The sequence below is a fragment of the Cynocephalus volans genome, chromosome 12, assembly GCF_027409185.1.
Source record: "Cynocephalus volans isolate mCynVol1 chromosome 12, mCynVol1.pri, whole genome shotgun sequence".
Classification (NCBI taxonomy): Eukaryota; Metazoa; Chordata; class Mammalia; order Dermoptera; family Cynocephalidae; genus Cynocephalus; species Cynocephalus volans.
The window spans coordinates 89,877,466-89,893,910 of NC_084471.1; the positions used below are offsets into that span (position 1 = coordinate 89,877,466).

Below are 16,445 nucleotides of genomic sequence, written 5' to 3' on the forward strand. Positions count from 1 at the left end.
GCCAAAACCTATTATTTTCTAATCTTAAATATGTCCTCTTTCCATTAATCCTCACGGCAGTTTGCCGTTCGTAATGGTTTTTGGCTTAGAAACTGTAGATCTACACTGACCACACCTCATTGACTGATTGCCCACATCTCTTTGGCTGTCCTTGTTGGTTCCCACCATAGCCTGGTGTCACATGCAAATAGTACACCTGCTGTTTTCCATATGCAAGCCATTGGATAAGTCACAGAGCACAGGCCCAGCTACCAAACTCCCCAAGTGAATGTTAATACATTAATAATAGTTCTTTGGATGTTGAGTTTTAGAATTAGTCATTTGAACCCAAGAAACTATATGGGGTGCAATTTTCTTTTTTTTCTGTGGGTGATACACAGTTCACTTGGATCTTTTTTCAAGTCAACATAGAATCAGAAGTAAAAACAGGCTTAACCCAATGTTTTACCTTGATCTTAGCAAACCTGTAGAGTTGTATAAAATTTGATTTGCCAAAAAGGACTCATCTTTCCAAAGGAAATGTGGTTGTTATCCAATTGCTAGTTTTTATTAAGAGAGAAAGCGTGCAGATCATCTTGTCTGGCCCTTATTTATAAGTCCCCAGGACTCTTTCATATTGGCTACTTTGTTGTAATTAACCTCTTTATTCTCTATACTATGAGATTACTCAGGGAAGTTCAGAATTTTGTCAAGCATTTCTTTAAATGTGTTTATCTGTCTTTGGTTTTTTCTTTCTTTGTACTAGAAAGAATGTAGGGGAGAGAAGACCAATGAATTTTATCAGTTTCAGATAAGTGTTTGAAGAGTAATAAGAGTGCAGTAAAATATAAGTGCTACACTGGATTTGTGTCCTATAACACTGATCTTAAAATGGCAAACGGGGTGCTATTTTTCTGTTCAAATTCTTGACTAGTGTGATTTTTACCAGAGCAAATTAGAACTAAAATTGTAAGACTGGTAAAAATTTTCATCTGTGTCCATCAACATTTATTTCTGTTTCCCCAAACTCAGTTTCTTTGGTGTTTCCAATTTTCAACATCTTCCCACTTATTCCCTTCCTAAGTGATACCTACTGCCCACATTTTGTTTCAGCTGCCTCTATTTAGAAAGGATTAATTTAATAATAAAAACTTTGAGAGTAAAAATATTAACTTTTCCAGTGGCATTTGCACATGTGAAAAAAGGCTTTTGGAAAAGGAAATATTTAACCCAAAGAACAGAATCTCAAATGATTAAGTTTTAGACATAATAGTGCATACATAGGTGACCTCTTTTGGGGAGGGGACAGCTGGGGATGGATGGGATTGAAAGGATGGGAGGAATTTTTCCAGTGTACCAGCATTTGTATAACATTTAGCTGATTCTTTCTCCTCTTATATGCCTGAATAGATTGAATTTAAACTTTTGAGAACTAATCTTAAATCCTGCTCATTCTTTCGTCGTTCAGTATATTATCTAAACTCCTATCCACATATAAATGCATATCTGCCTCTATACATAGGACTATATATAAACATTAACTGTAGGATCAATTTTCGTATAGAATGCTATGGTAATTATTTTCCATTTAGTTTATTTCCTCCTTACATCAGATCCTTTATGTCTTCTGAATTTATCATATCCTAGTTTTTCTAAAATGTGACAATGTTACCATTTTGATTTACATGCTGTTGTAACATGTTTTAATTAAAGTCACATCACATGTTCCCCAATTCCTCCAGTCACCTCTCCTTTTTCCAGTTCACATGTCTGAGAATTAGCTTAAATAACTATACAAAAGGTTGCAAAAATGTGCAGTTTATCATGTTGACTTCCACTACTTCCCACTGACATCTTAAGAAGCATCATAAGCTCCACTTCTGAGTAGCTAATTGAATCATTTGATTTTACTATGTGTTTTAGAGGTAAATGGTTAGAAGTTACTTATTGTTACTTATTGTAAAAATGGATCATGACCTCCCTGCTTATCATTTGCTCATTTTAGTGTTTTGGTAGGATGGCTCAAGACCCGCAGAGCTGAAATCAGAAGTCATCGCACTCTTTTTCTACTCTGATTGCCTTTACTTTGCTTTTTCTTCTTGAAAGGCTTTGCTTCAGAATGGAAAACTCTCTAGGAAAATATGTAGTATGACTGCCCTATATACTGTTAAATCAAAACCTGAGAGCTGATTCATGCCCAATAAATTCCCCAAAGAGAGTACAGTAAAGTCTTCATTGACCTGAGGACTATTAGATCATGTTGACAGAATGTGTTTTTTTAAACATATCTGTCTTCTGTTCTAACAGCTACATTTACTGTAAAGAGAATCTGTTAAACTGGTGTCCTTGGTGTTCCTGAGCTCAGCTGAATATATACAGCAGACTCTCTCAGCAAAAGAAATCCAGAACATATAAAGCAGTTGAAAACACCAATTTCATGCACAAAACAAATTAGATCAGATTCTACATTATTAAATGTATAACTTATTTCAAATGCAACATTCTATATTCCTATAGAACTAAAGTTAATATAAACTATTTTCTGTTTCTGGTTTCCCTACTATATTTTGTACTATTGACAATTAAACAATGTTTTTCTATTAAATCATGTACAGACTGATGAATAGAGCACAGGAGTTACAAGGCCACTGACTTAGGAGAATTTTTAATCTAGTACATACTATTGTAAATATTGTCAGAGATTTTGCAGAGATAAAGCATATACTGTATTAATTTCAATATCCTATTAGTTCTTGGTGGGAACTTTAGTTGGGTCCTTTACTTATAATACTATTATCTCAAATGGTTGATTATTTTCTGCGAAAATTTATTGTGTCAAGCGCAGTTCTGCAATGTGTGTGGTTCACTAGTACAATTCATGACTGTGTTCCTCAGAAAATGAGGTGAATAATTATAACAAAACTTGAGCAAATGTTATGAGATCCAATAGATGCTTTTCTTAAAACTGGTTTAGAATCACGTCATCCTCGGAGCAGTGCTGCTGGAGAGTTTGAAAGTTGTCAGCCTTTCATTGTATGCTTTTTCTGTTCCTAAAATCACCCAATTTCTTAATTTGGAAGAAGTTTAATATCTCATGTGGTTTAGATTAAGCATTATATTTTCTCTGAAAATAATTCAGTTTGTAATGCAATGTTCTCCATGAATGCAAATCATGCATTGCATGCTTTTAAATGACTTGATGTCTTTGCAGATCTAATTTTGGTATATTTGTATCTCAAATAATTCGCCAACTCAATATTTTGGCTTAGCTATCCAAACCAAATTGTGGTCCAAGTAGCAGGCACTCGCATTGGATGTACGGAGACTTGACAAGCAATTAGCAATGAATATTTAAACATCTTCATTACCCTTGCATGAGGAATGCAGATGGCATTTAGGGAAATGGCAACCAGAGGGCACTACTGTGAATTATGTTTCTATCATTTGGTCACCTGACTATTGGAAGACTTTCTCTGGGACCCATGCCACTCCCATATTTCTACTGTCTGGCTAAAAATAAAGCAGACATTCCAAATGTAAAACAGGTTGCTTCCATGAAATTTCTGTGCACATTTTGTGATTTGGGAAGGTTTTCTCCAAGGATCCTGGCTTATATTCTTTAGGCATACCAAAGTCAAATGTCAAGACTTTATAGAGGTTTATAAGACTCAAAGTTCCTTCAAAAATCCCGCTGATTGTTTCCTTTAATAACCTCTGTATAAAGTGCTGAGTGTGCAAAAGTGAATAAATCAACATCCCATACCTTCCAGAAACTAATGTATTATATATGGCCCAAGAAAAAAATGTCTTTGAACAATTATAATTTCCAGACTGAGCTCTCATTCTAAATTTCTTTTTTTAAGGAAAAAACGACACTGGAGAGTCTGACGCAGCAACTGGCAGTTAAACAGAATGAAGAAGGAAAATTTAGCCATGCAATGATGGATTTCAATATGAGTGGAGATTCTGATGGTTTGTGAAGATTGCCTATATGTATATTCTAATAATGTACATGTGTCTATTTAGTGCCAGTTAAAAATGCTACAAAGTAGACAAGACAGCCACCTCGTACTTGATAATTACAACAAGAGGTCACATATACTGAGAAGTTCATATGTTCCAATCACTCTGCTGAGTACATTGCATAAATCATCTCATTTAGTCTCTAGCACCACCTGTGAGATAAGTACTATTGCAGATAAAAAGATTGACCTTAGAAGTTTTGAATGATTTTTTCCAAGGTCACAAGGCTCTGCATGCCACAGGTAGGACTTGGGTTCAAGATGACATGATTCTAAAGCAGATGTTCTTGATCACCATCTACGCTGTCTCTCACTTCCCTATTTCTTATACCTAAAACAAACATTTCAGGAATTGGTATCTGTCAGCTCATTTTTAAATTTCCATTTGTCAAACCCTGACCACAATAAATGGCTTGGAGGACATTTTCAGGATGTTCTCTTGCATTTTGGAACCCTCTGTCCTATACTAATTACTACATAGTCATATGATAGGAGTCCTGCCTACTCTCTGTAACCTCACTAGTCTCCAGCTACACAGTTTCATGCTTCCCTCATATGCCTCAAGACTTTGGTTGTCTATATCAACACTGAACATTTTAAATGTCCACAGTGACACCTAATTAAATTGATACTCCCATTTTAATAGTGTAGCAAAGAGGAGAAAAGCAGCAAGTGCTATTCTTCTTCTGCAGTGCCCTGACTGTGAGCCTCTCTCTCATGTCAGGTGACATATGCTGCTTCTCAGCTTACGGTGGGATTGCATACTGACTGACAAGCCCATCATAAGATGAAAATATCATTAGTCAAAAACACCTTTAACACCTTGATAAGCCCATCGTAAAGTCAAAATTGCTAAGTTGAACCATCCTAAGTTGGGGACTATCTGTACATACATTTTCAGAGTTCCTTTGGTGTCACTACCCCCAGCTTTACTACTATTACAAAGAAAGTTCCTTGCATGTAGAAAGGCTGCACCAGAGAAAACCAGTGAGAAGCATGCTTTAGGATAAAGGGAGTCCTCCTAATCCCCCACATACACAGCTGTCTACTCTGTGCCTTGGGCAGGTTCTACTTTTCTGTCCAGGTCTGCACTAGCCAAGGGACTAGCCAAACATGAACATTTAACCACATAATTCTGCCAAAACTGAATTTTATTCTATTAGATATCCAAGAAAAATCTGTATTTTTCTGGTCTAATGTATCTAAACATTTCCTTCTGTTTTCTAATTCACTTGGCTAAAATAAACCTGGCCTAAGTACATACAAAGAGCTTGTTTAGATTTGATGAAGTCACATGATGTTCATTTTATTGCTTATGTTGCTGTAAGGTGTAAGAACAAGAAAAGGCAGATGTGCAGATGATCATTTGCTAGTTACAAACCCATTTTAGAAAGATGTTGCCATATATTAGCACTCATTTTTGCCAATAAAAAGACAATTACTGGTAAAACACATTTCATAAATTTTAAGTTGTATTAGCATGATAAAATATTCTCATGGTAATCAGCATTAAAACATCAAAGTTTTGCTGCTGCTATTTGTTAAATTCAGTCATGCTTGTAAGCGAAATATTTTTCACTCTTCATCAGACCAAAGAGCATGTTGTGAATGAGAAATAATGAGTAAATCTCTACGAACACATATGTTGTGTTTTTTGTTTGCTGCTATAGAAGTCTTCAAGTTTGGGTAATTTTGGTTGATTCCTATCCCTTCAAATTAAGCAAAGAAGAAGAATATGAAGGAAGAAAAGAAAAGCAGTACTTTCATTGATAATGCAAGCTCTAGAAATCCCCAAAATATTTAAAAATTTTAGATATTACCAAAATACATCTATTCCATCTTTTGTAATGATAATCAGTGAAAACCTAGTGTCCAAATTCTGTGTTTTCTTCTGGTTCTTCTTATGTTCTTTACCTAAACTTGAGTAATCTTGGAAGCTGTTTAATCTGCAGAAGCCATTTTAAGAAGTCACATCAGGCAGAGGAGTGAATGCAGCTTCTAGAGGTTTCAATGTGACTCCTGGGATGTGTTTATCATCCATGAATGTTATTGATTGAAATGGAATTATCAGTGGGTCTCTTTGGATAACTTTGGATGTTAGGGGGACAATTCAGAGGAATATATTATTTTTCTCACCTTAAACGTGACTGTAGACTTCTTAAGAAACCGTAGTAATATAGCTGTACGTTTCTTCTTTTCCCTACCGTTTTCAAAAGTCTTTGGGGAGGCAGCCTATCGTTGCTGTATCTGCATATTTTATGCATTTATTAGTACATATTTTAAGGAAAATCCAAGCACATTACAGGGAAATATGTATTTTAACCTCAAAATTTTATCTAGCAGTGTTTTTATCTACTGTCAGAGAGAGGAAAAGGGTATGAGCGCTCTAAGTCTGACAGTCTTCAAGTAGCAAAAACATACCCTCACTATTATCATCCATTCTGCCAAATAGATTAGTGTTTTATGGTTTTTGCATTTCTTTACTTATTTAATATTTCTACAGTGCTACCATGCCTATTGATCTAACTGTTCTCTTTCCAAATTGCATCTAAAATCCTATATTCAAGTTTCTTGTGAGCTTTTAAAAGTAAATGCTGAAATGGTCAATTGTCCATTGAAACAAAAGGAAAATACATTAGAAATGAATTAAAAATACAAATACAACATTTGTCACCACAAGGCTTATCACAAAAACTTCATAAACAAGCATCTGTCTTAAGAACTGGAAGTATCATTATCAGAAGTACTTTTTGTTTTCACATATTTTAATAGACTAAAAAACAGTAATTCAAGGAAGAGAGTTGCCAAAAGTTTTAACACTAACATGAAGCAATGTTTCCTGTTTTTAGGAAGTGCTGGAGTCTCAGAGTCAAGAATTTATAGGGAATCCAGGGGACGTGGTAGCAATGAACCTCACATAAAGCGTCCGATGAATGCCTTCATGGTGTGGGCTAAAGATGAACGAAGGAAAATCCTTCAAGCCTTTCCTGACATGCACAACTCCAACATCAGCAAGATATTGGGTAAGAAGAGCATTAAGAATTAAGTGATGTATGGAATAAATGTCCTGTTCTGTTTTCTGCAGTTGTGGAAGGATACTGGATTTGGAGGCCGGTCAGTTCATGCTATCTGCTTATCGAAAACTCAGCAGCATCACTGAGGCTTCTTCTTCTGATGAAGCGTTCTACATTCATCAAGAAATGTACCCAATTTCTATAGCTAATTTAGCTATGTGTCTCCCTACTAATTATTACAATATTTTCTGTTTAAAAATCTAAAAAAAAATTTTTAATAAGACTGAGGAAAAAATTGCTTTCACATAAACCACTACATGTTGGTGTTAACCATTTTTATTATTTTCCTTTGCAAACTACAGACAAGTTATTGTTAATCTTAAAGTCTCCTTCCTCTTTCATCATCCTTTGTAACATAGGATAAGGAGTTTTGTTGGTGGAATTCATCATGTTGTGGGGGTGAGGGTGCAGACGGGGATGCTGTTTGTTCTAGTGCCATAATTGAAAACCACTTTACGTTCTCAGAACACAAGAAGATAGAGAATGTGTATTTTTAATTTATACTTTTAGTAATCTTAGGTACTGAAGGTACTTTCAGTAATACATAGTAACTCAAATAATTATCAGTATTATTTAAAAGGGACTGTTCCTGCCATTGCAACATCCAACTTAATAGAAAACAAAGTGCACATCTACTCTATATGCAGTGACACTGGAGCACACAGAAATGATGGGGGAAGAAAGGGTCCTATTATAGACCAATTTAAGTTCCAGAAAAAAAGAAGCTTCCATTTCTTCTGTGCCATTCTCTTAACATCATCGTCATTGTCATCTTTATCTTAATCTTCAAGTAGTTTGGTGGCCAGGTACAGGACAATCTAAGCAAATTTTGATTATTTATTCTCTGACTTCTAAGCGCTAAACAATAAAAATAGAATAGAAATACTTAATTCTATTAGCAAATTTTTTTCTTAACAGATAAGTAACAAAATTTGTCTAAATTACTAAAGCTTTATTAAAATTCATAATGCAAAATAAAAAAATTAAAATAAAAAAATTCATAATGACTTGGAATTATAAGTAGGTTGTGGAGATAGCATCCCTTTTTTTTAACGTGAATATACAAAATGTATTCATTAATCCTCCTGTTCATGCACACAGATTGGTTTCCGATTAGAACTAGAACAATTAACACTCACATGAAACTTCTTGTATGTATCTCTGAAGTATAGAATTAGGACTTGGAATTGCTGTGTCATAGGTTATATATTTTATATGGCTATTAGATTTTGCCAATTACTACCTAAATTATCTATTTTTTAACATGATGATTATGGATTTTACTCTCAGTTTATGTATTTACCTCACGATGGACCAGTAACAAACAGTTCACAGACCAATACATGTCTCCAGGCCACAATTCAAATAGCACTGAATTATAATATATTAATTATGTTAAATTTGCTGGAGAAAAAAGAAACACAAAATATAGTTAATTATAGATTTTTTCATTATGATATTTTGTTATGATTCTTACACACATAAAATTCACACAAAATATATGGAAATATTTTCCAGCCAATCAGATGGGATAATGAGACAGAGAGAATATATATGTTTGGCACATTAATGAGACACAGATAGCATCCCTTTTGATTCTTTGCATTAAGGAACTGATCACCTACAAGTAGTTACTAAACATATACATGTGTTTTTATGATCCCATATTGTCCACAATATGTGTAATGCGATCAAAACAAATAAGCAAAAACTGCTAACCACTTGTGTCTTAATTTTCATCTAAAATGATTTTTAAAATCTTTAGAATGTTATCTGAAAAGACATGAGCATGTGAAACTTTAGTATGCATAGAAAATGTGAATAGCTATGTAAACATATATATCCATGCATAATAAAAAACTGGAACTGATCAAGAGAAAATGAATATTTTTTGCATCTCCACCATCTCTGATCTATTTTTCTTTTTTATGACTATATTCTTCTTTCTGTATGAAATTTCTCATCTTTAAAAAAACAACAAACCTGTTTTATTTGGAAAAACTTTAGAAAAGAATCAAATATGTAAGCATATTTCATGTTTCAATTATATTAGTTATTCCCAAATTACAAATCCAAAAATGTCAAAAAAAAGCTAAATACTAAGATTAGTTAAACTGTCTTTACATCACTCAGTTGATGTGTCTGAATACTAAAATAGTGATAATCATTGATTAAAACTTTATCCTAAGTATAGGAGAAATATCAGTTTTGATGACATGAAATGATATTTTAAGAAATGTGCCAAAAGCCTTTATGGAAAAGAGATGACTGTCTAAGAAAATTCTTTCTGGTTTGAAGGAGAGAATTAGACTGACCATATGATTATATCACAATAGGCTGCCTAATTTGAGTATTTTTGATAAAATTGTATTAATTAAAGATACTTGTATAGCATTTATATTTGGGAAAAAATAAAACACTGAGGTGTTTTGGACCTCAATGTTTAGTCATAGCTTTAAATAAATAAGTGATCTTCAAATATCCACAAGATCATTCTAAATGGCTCATTTCATATAAAAGTACAAAGAAGGCTTGATGTTTTCCTCTTTACTGATTGTTTTGGATAACAGCCTCCAACAGCATGCCGCTAATTCATTCTGCTTAAAACAGGCGCTTGAGCTGGGTTGACATTTTACGTAGTCTCTGGGGATCCTAGTTGACATTTTAAAGGGCTTCTAAGCATTTTATAATACCCTCAAATCTGGATTTAATAAGCCATTCTGCTGAAATTGTTAACATAAGGAATCACCTTTTACTGTTTGGCGCTAGATCAGGGGATGGGAGACATCTTTTTCTGATTAGATATACAGTAGTTGGAGTAAAATGTGCAAATTCATTACAGACCCCATGGAGATGACGGTGTTGCTCAGCTCAAACCCCTCACTTTTACTGTATTGCCAGATTCAGAAAGAAAAAGAATACTTTTAGGACCTTTTTTTCCTTATTTTGAGCATAAAATATTTTTGATTGAAACTTCCTCTTTTTGTTATCAGAAGGAATCCAATCACCTTTGTTTTTTTTTTCATTGTAAAAGGCCAGCCTTAACTTACTCCCTGTACATGGATCCAGGGTAAGCAACCAGCCACACCTAAATCAAATAGGTGTTTTCATCTATTTTGGAGATACCAAAAATGTTTTCCCACCATTCTCATTGAGTGTGTTTCAGGATTTTACACCACAGCTACATACAGTGGTTACTGTACCTGCAAAGGCATTTAAACCAAAATCAGACTTGTCAATTGATTCACCCAATTTAAAGTTATTATTAAAAAATGAAAACTGGATTTGCCACCAAGCTGAGACACTGTTCTGTACTGTCATAAAATGAAGTAATATGGGCATATTTTAAAATGTACTTTAGGATTTAGTGATACTCCCAGAAAAATTATATTATCAAGAGTTAAAATATTTTGTAATTTTGGTTCATGCCAGATCTGAGACTTTATGCATCTTTTATTATCATATATATATATATATACACCTGTCCCTTTTCCTCTGCATTTTAGCCACACCAGCTTTCTTTTTTTTTTTCTTTTTTTTTTTTAGTTAAAGATCTCAATTGGCCATATTGTGATTCTAGAATTGTGCAACACATTATTCTATAATCTAGAATAAGTGTTCCCAGACCAGCTTTCTTTACGTTTCTTTAATTCCCCTTTTCACAAAAAGACCTTGACCATTGTATCCTTCCTTCATTCAGTGCTCTCTTTCTGATCCCTGTAAGAGTCAGTTCTGTAGCAAAGCCTTCCTGACCTACAGAAGATTGATCTCACCTCCTTACCATATGCTCTTGTACCTTCCTATACTTTCCACAGTTATAATTAAAGTAACATTTTGTAATTAGGTGTTTAATGTAGTTTTTCCTACTGTATATAAGCTCAAGGAGACAGGAACCAGAATTCTCTTGTTCACCACTGCATATTCAGTAATTAATACAGCATTATGCACATAGTAGGAAATATAACAATAGTTCTCACATTCCAAGGCAGATTGCATCAAGGCATAAACCTTTCCTTTCCTAGAGAAACATAATCTTATTGAGCTTATAGAACATTTAGCCTTAGGGAAGAATCTTTGGTGATTCCTATTCTAATAAGGAATGCTAATTTCTTTGCTCAATTTGGGGATAAAGTAGTGAGTTTTATATTATGTCAGCCATTCTTGATTTGTTTTTTAATGTATTCCTATTTGCCACTAAATTATTTCTGGTAAGCTCACTTTTCCACTTCCTGATCTGAGGTTCAAAAAGCTGGTATACATAATTACAAGAAGCTCCATGAAAAGAATTGATCTAGTTCAATAGTATTATAACTTTACCTGTGTTTATGTATGCCCCAAGAAGAGCATAATCGTATTCAAGTACCTCCAGAGAATAATGTTGAGCAAATAAGGAGTTTGAGATTGTACCTATGAATGGTACATGGCCTGACCAACTGAGTTAATGTTGGACGATGCTATTTAAACAGAAGTTTGAGAAATGAATAGAAAAAGAAACTCTTATTATTTGAACTGCAACCTGAGTTTCTTTTGTAAATAGAGTAAAATGATATTGGCTGTATAGATTGGAAAAAATTTATGTGTATAAATCTTTGTAATACCTATGTTGATACACCCACCTACGTAACATCTGTTCCAATAGAAAACAATTCTAACGGAGTAGATATGTCCTCTTTTACTGCATGCTTTAATAAACATAATGGTCCAAATTGAGAAATTGTCTGCATTTGTATGGAAGAACTGTTCAAAAGTGAGGTATTTGCATTTGAGATATGGAGTTATGATTGAGTAATGAAGCCACTTGAAAGGTTCTGAGATCTTGGTGAGATGACTTTGGAAGGCAGGTAAAGGCAGCACTACCGGTACACATTTGGTGGGCATTCCGTAGTTCGTTTTTTGGTCTTTGTACATTTGGGTCAAGTTGAGCTGATTATTTGCAGATAAACACACTTCATCTGCAGATAGATTTTTGTCTGTCTTAATAAAAAAGAAACACTGTTACTACTACTTATATTACTACTACCCATAGCCATATTGACAGAATCAAAGCTTTAAACCACGTCTAAAATGAGAGTTAGCATACTGTTTTTAGTTAAGCTTTTAAACTTGTTTTTCTCAATCCTACTTGAATCTACACCAAAATTATTAGTGAAAAGACGAAAAAATGTGGGTTATCATTATTAATGCATACTCTATCATGGGAAGTGACATCTTTATATATTATTAAAAGTAATTTATTAAGAGAAGAATCTTATTCAGTACATACTTATTGTAAGTCTGATCTCTCTAGATCATCTGTGTAAGGTTGGTACACATATATATGGGTTTATATTGTAGCATGCTTTAGATTCTATGAAATCCAAGCTTGAGTCACAGATCGCAATTTGATAGTTGTGTGACTTTGGGTAAGTTACTTCATCTATTTGGATCTCAATTTTCTCATCTCTCAATATAGTTATAAATGTTTCCATCTTAAAGCTTTGTGATGAAAGGTAAAAATAAGACAATATATGTAAGGTTTTTAGCATAGTATCTAGCACATAGTAGTTCCCTAGTCCATGTTCATTAATATGATAATTATAATTAAGTTTTTGACAAAATGAATTTTTATTTTTTTTATTTTTTATTTTTTTTACATTTGAAAATGCATTTATTGATATGTATTAAAAACAGAGGGGTGTCAACATAAATGAGGTAAAATGTATGTATTTGGAAGATATTCAGATGTCGATGGAAAAGAGCTTTTCAAAAGAGCAAAGGATAGTATAACATTAAATGAGTCATGGTGTTCTTCAACATTAAAGATATTTTTGTTGGTTGGTTGTTTAATTGGTGTATCGATTGTGGGGGAGCTGATACCCTCCTCATGGGTTACAAAATGAATTTTTAACTATAATCACTCCTGTAAACATACTTGAACATTCTGGGGAGAATGAGAACATGTGACATATGTTAGGAACTTTGGTAGCAAGTAATATACACTCATATAAAAATATTTAAAAACTAGGTAATTAGCCTCAGATTCAAAATATGTGGTGATTACTGCATAACTTCAGTTCACAGTTGAATTACATCATGGTCTAATACAGAAATGAAGTATGCATCCATTAAATTATCTATGAACTCTTAAGTACATAATATATAAGTTTAGCTAAATTGTTCGTTCAAGCCAGAAAAAAAATATTGCCCCGTGTTCATATCTTTGGGTACACAGTTTCTTTGAGTACAGAGCCACCAACACCTGCGTTCTTGTGGGATCCCACCTCTTGAGTCAAAGCTCACTGATAAAAAAATAACTTGTATTTGTATTTCTGGGTTTGGGCCATGTTTTTTTTTTTTTTTTTTTGCTTTAGATTTTCTCGTTCTTTGTTATATCTCTTTTGGGGGGATACTTAGAAGATGTAGAATTGGAATCCTAACCTTCTTTTTTCAATAGGATCTCGCTGGAAAGCAATGACAAATCTAGAGAAACAGCCATATTACGAGGAGCAAGCCCGCCTCAGCAAGCAGCACCTGGAGAAGTACCCTGACTACAAGTACAAGCCCAGGCCGAAGCGCACGTGCCTGGTGGACGGCAAGAAGCTGCGCATCGGGGAGTACAAGGCGATCATGCGGAACAGGCGGCAGGAGATGCGGCAGTACTTCAACGTTGGGTATGGGCGCCTCCGTCGCTTCTTCCGTGGGGAACACTTCCTGTTATGCTTAAGAGGATGTGAAACGTGTTTGCTTACTTGCAAAGTGGCTTTTGAAAAAGAACCTGAATTCTGTATTTGCAGAGACCAAACTGTCTCCTACATGATCCTGAAAAATGTATCTGTCTGAATCCACTGCAAGCTCCTAGCTCTAACATGAGCTTTAACAGCTGATTTGAAAATAAACTCTCTGCAAGTAAATAATTTCGAAGTTTGCTGTTAAAAACTTAGAAGTATTACTAGTCTTTTCCGTGGTTCTCATGACTTCCACAGCTTAATTGTGATAAATTCTACAACTAACCACTTAGATGATGCATCATGAAAATGATTTCAAAAGAAACACTTGTTTCTGAATGGAGAGGGATTGCTGAGCTGTCATGGCACAAGTGTGGCCTTTGTAGATCATGGAAAGTAGGGATTATATATTTAGGGCACAGCAAGGTCGTGAATAGGGAAGTTCCCTTTCGAATTAGGGACGCAGCTCTCAGGACTTTTTGCTCTGCTCCCTGTGGCAGGGCTGTTGACATGTTATAATATGCTACCTATAACCGCACTGCCTTTGCAGAATTCTTTCAAAAAACACAGAAATACAGTTGTCATATTTGAAACAGAAGTTAGTAAGATTCGGAGAGCTGCCTAGAGTAGTAAATGCTGTTCTGAATATGGCCAGAGGATAATTTAGAAAAACTTTTCAAAATCTGCCCTTTCCCCTCCGTTTCCTTGGACGAGTTTGCATGCTCTGTCCAAGGGCCTGCGATTTCTATCCAAGCACACAGCTCTTCATGGAACTGAACACAAAGCCCAATATTTCTGGGTGAATAGTAAACATATGAATTAATGATAGAAAGCATGAGTGAACATCACTTGTTAATCCCTTCCTACTAGGACCAGTTACATAATTTGTAGGGTCCAAGGCAAAAATGAGAAATGGGGTCCCTTGTTAAAAAGTTGTTAAGGATTTCAAGACTGTGATAGCAGAACTTTAAACCAAGTGCGGGACCTCAGTGCCATTGCACGGGTTGTTCTTCCATGAAGCTGGCCTGCTCCCTACCCCAATGGCGCTAAAACTGTTTCAAGGACGAGGTGAACAATACGATATTATTCAGTTCTCGTGCATTCTAGGCAGTAAAGTTTTATGTTAAGAGTTCTAATACTGTAGAGTTTTTCCATAAAAATGGAATTATCTTTAATTCTAGGGAAAAAAATACTGTTCCTACCTGTTATAGTGGAGGAAAAGTGAACTCGGAGTTAGGATTTGGATTCTTCTGCTTAACCTTTCTGTGCCTTGAGTTTTTTAATAAAATAGAGTAGTAACAAATTAGGATTATTTTAAAAATCAAGTGGGCAATACATGTAAATGCCTTGTAATCTATAAAGCACTATGAAGTAAGATATTAGAATCCAAGTAGAAGACGATTGCATACATGTTAGGCAATTGGGTAAAAAGCAGTCCCTTAGAGTTGGACACTGCTGAGCAAGTTAATGATAGAGTAAGACCCGCATCTAACTCTGCACTCACCCACCATCTCTTTTTGGGAATTCGTCTCTGACAGGCAACAAGCACAGATCCCCATCGCCACCGCTGGAGTTGTGTACCCTGGAGCCATCGCCATGGCCGGCATGCCCTCCCCTCACCTGCCCTCGGAGCACTCAAGCGTGTCGAGCAGCCCAGAGCCTGGGATGCCTGTTATTCAGAGCACTTACGGTGTGAAAGGAGAGGAGCCACATGTCAAAGAAGAGATCCAGGCGGAGGACATCAATGGAGAAATTTATGATGAGTACGATGAGGAGGAGGAAGATCCAGATGTTGATTATGGGAGTGACAGTGAAAACCATATTGCAGGACAAGCCAACTGATAAGGGTCAAAAGATTGTCGTGACCTTAGGACTTAAAGAAGCCCTAGCTGGTTCATCCTTACCAGTGGCCAAGCACATTAACTTTCTCATACACTGACTGTTACTTTAACTGTTAGTCTTAAATAGTTGGGACATCAGCTGACTAATAGACCTCAGCCTCAAAAGGCTTGGAAAGGAAAATAAAATACAACAAGCAAACAACAATATCAACAACAAGAGATTGAAATAAGCTATGGGTAAAATAATGCCAGTAATTCAGCTGCTACATTCAAGCACTGAAGTCTTACCCGTCAACTTTTTTTTTTTTTTTTTTTAATAAACTTTATGGCTGTTTGTTCTACAATGTTCTAGAAATTCTCACTCAGGTACACAGTGCCAACAAGTGGCTTGTGAATGTGTTTTGTTGTTTTGTGCTACAATTTTTAAAAAGAAATAAGTTTTGTTTTGTTTTTTGGGGTTTCTGGGTTTTTTCTTTTCCTTTCCTTTCCTTTTTTTTTTTTTTTTTTTTCTTTTTTTTTGTAATGCACCTGACAGAAAAAAGAAAGATGAATTTCTCTTTACTTCTCTCTACCTTCTCCATCTTTATATTTTAAAGATGGAAGTCTGTGCATGGGGGGAAGAGGGAAAAAGAGCCTGTTTTTAACTTCTTTGCTACCCACCACAAGAAAGCAATTATTTTCTTTAGGGGACTTTCTTTATCTATTGCACACCACACTACATCTTTGAGCAAGTGCCAAATTTGTACTAAAGTATTGACCAAGTTCATTTTTTCCCTTTCCTTTCTCCTGTTCCTTCTTAAGTTAGGACAGTGTTATATCTTAGAC

General features: G+C 34.9%; 1 protein-coding gene across 2 annotated transcripts in view; it reads left to right on the plus strand.

The window, feature by feature from the left end:
* The window catches only part of SOX5 (SRY-box transcription factor 5), a 338,183-nt gene extending 322,562 nt beyond the window's left edge, over nucleotides 1-15,621 (plus strand). For both annotated transcript variants that reach the window (XM_063075388.1, XM_063075389.1), the window contains 4 exons: nucleotides 3,843-3,951; nucleotides 6,851-7,024; nucleotides 13,509-13,725; nucleotides 15,318-15,621. In XM_063075388.1, coding sequence (XP_062931458.1) covers nucleotides 3,843-3,951; nucleotides 6,851-7,024; nucleotides 13,509-13,725; nucleotides 15,318-15,621 — 804 coding nt within the window. The remainder of the gene's footprint in view (nucleotides 1-3,842; nucleotides 3,952-6,850; nucleotides 7,025-13,508; nucleotides 13,726-15,317) is intronic.
* The last annotated feature ends 824 nt before the right edge of the window (nucleotides 15,622-16,445 follow it).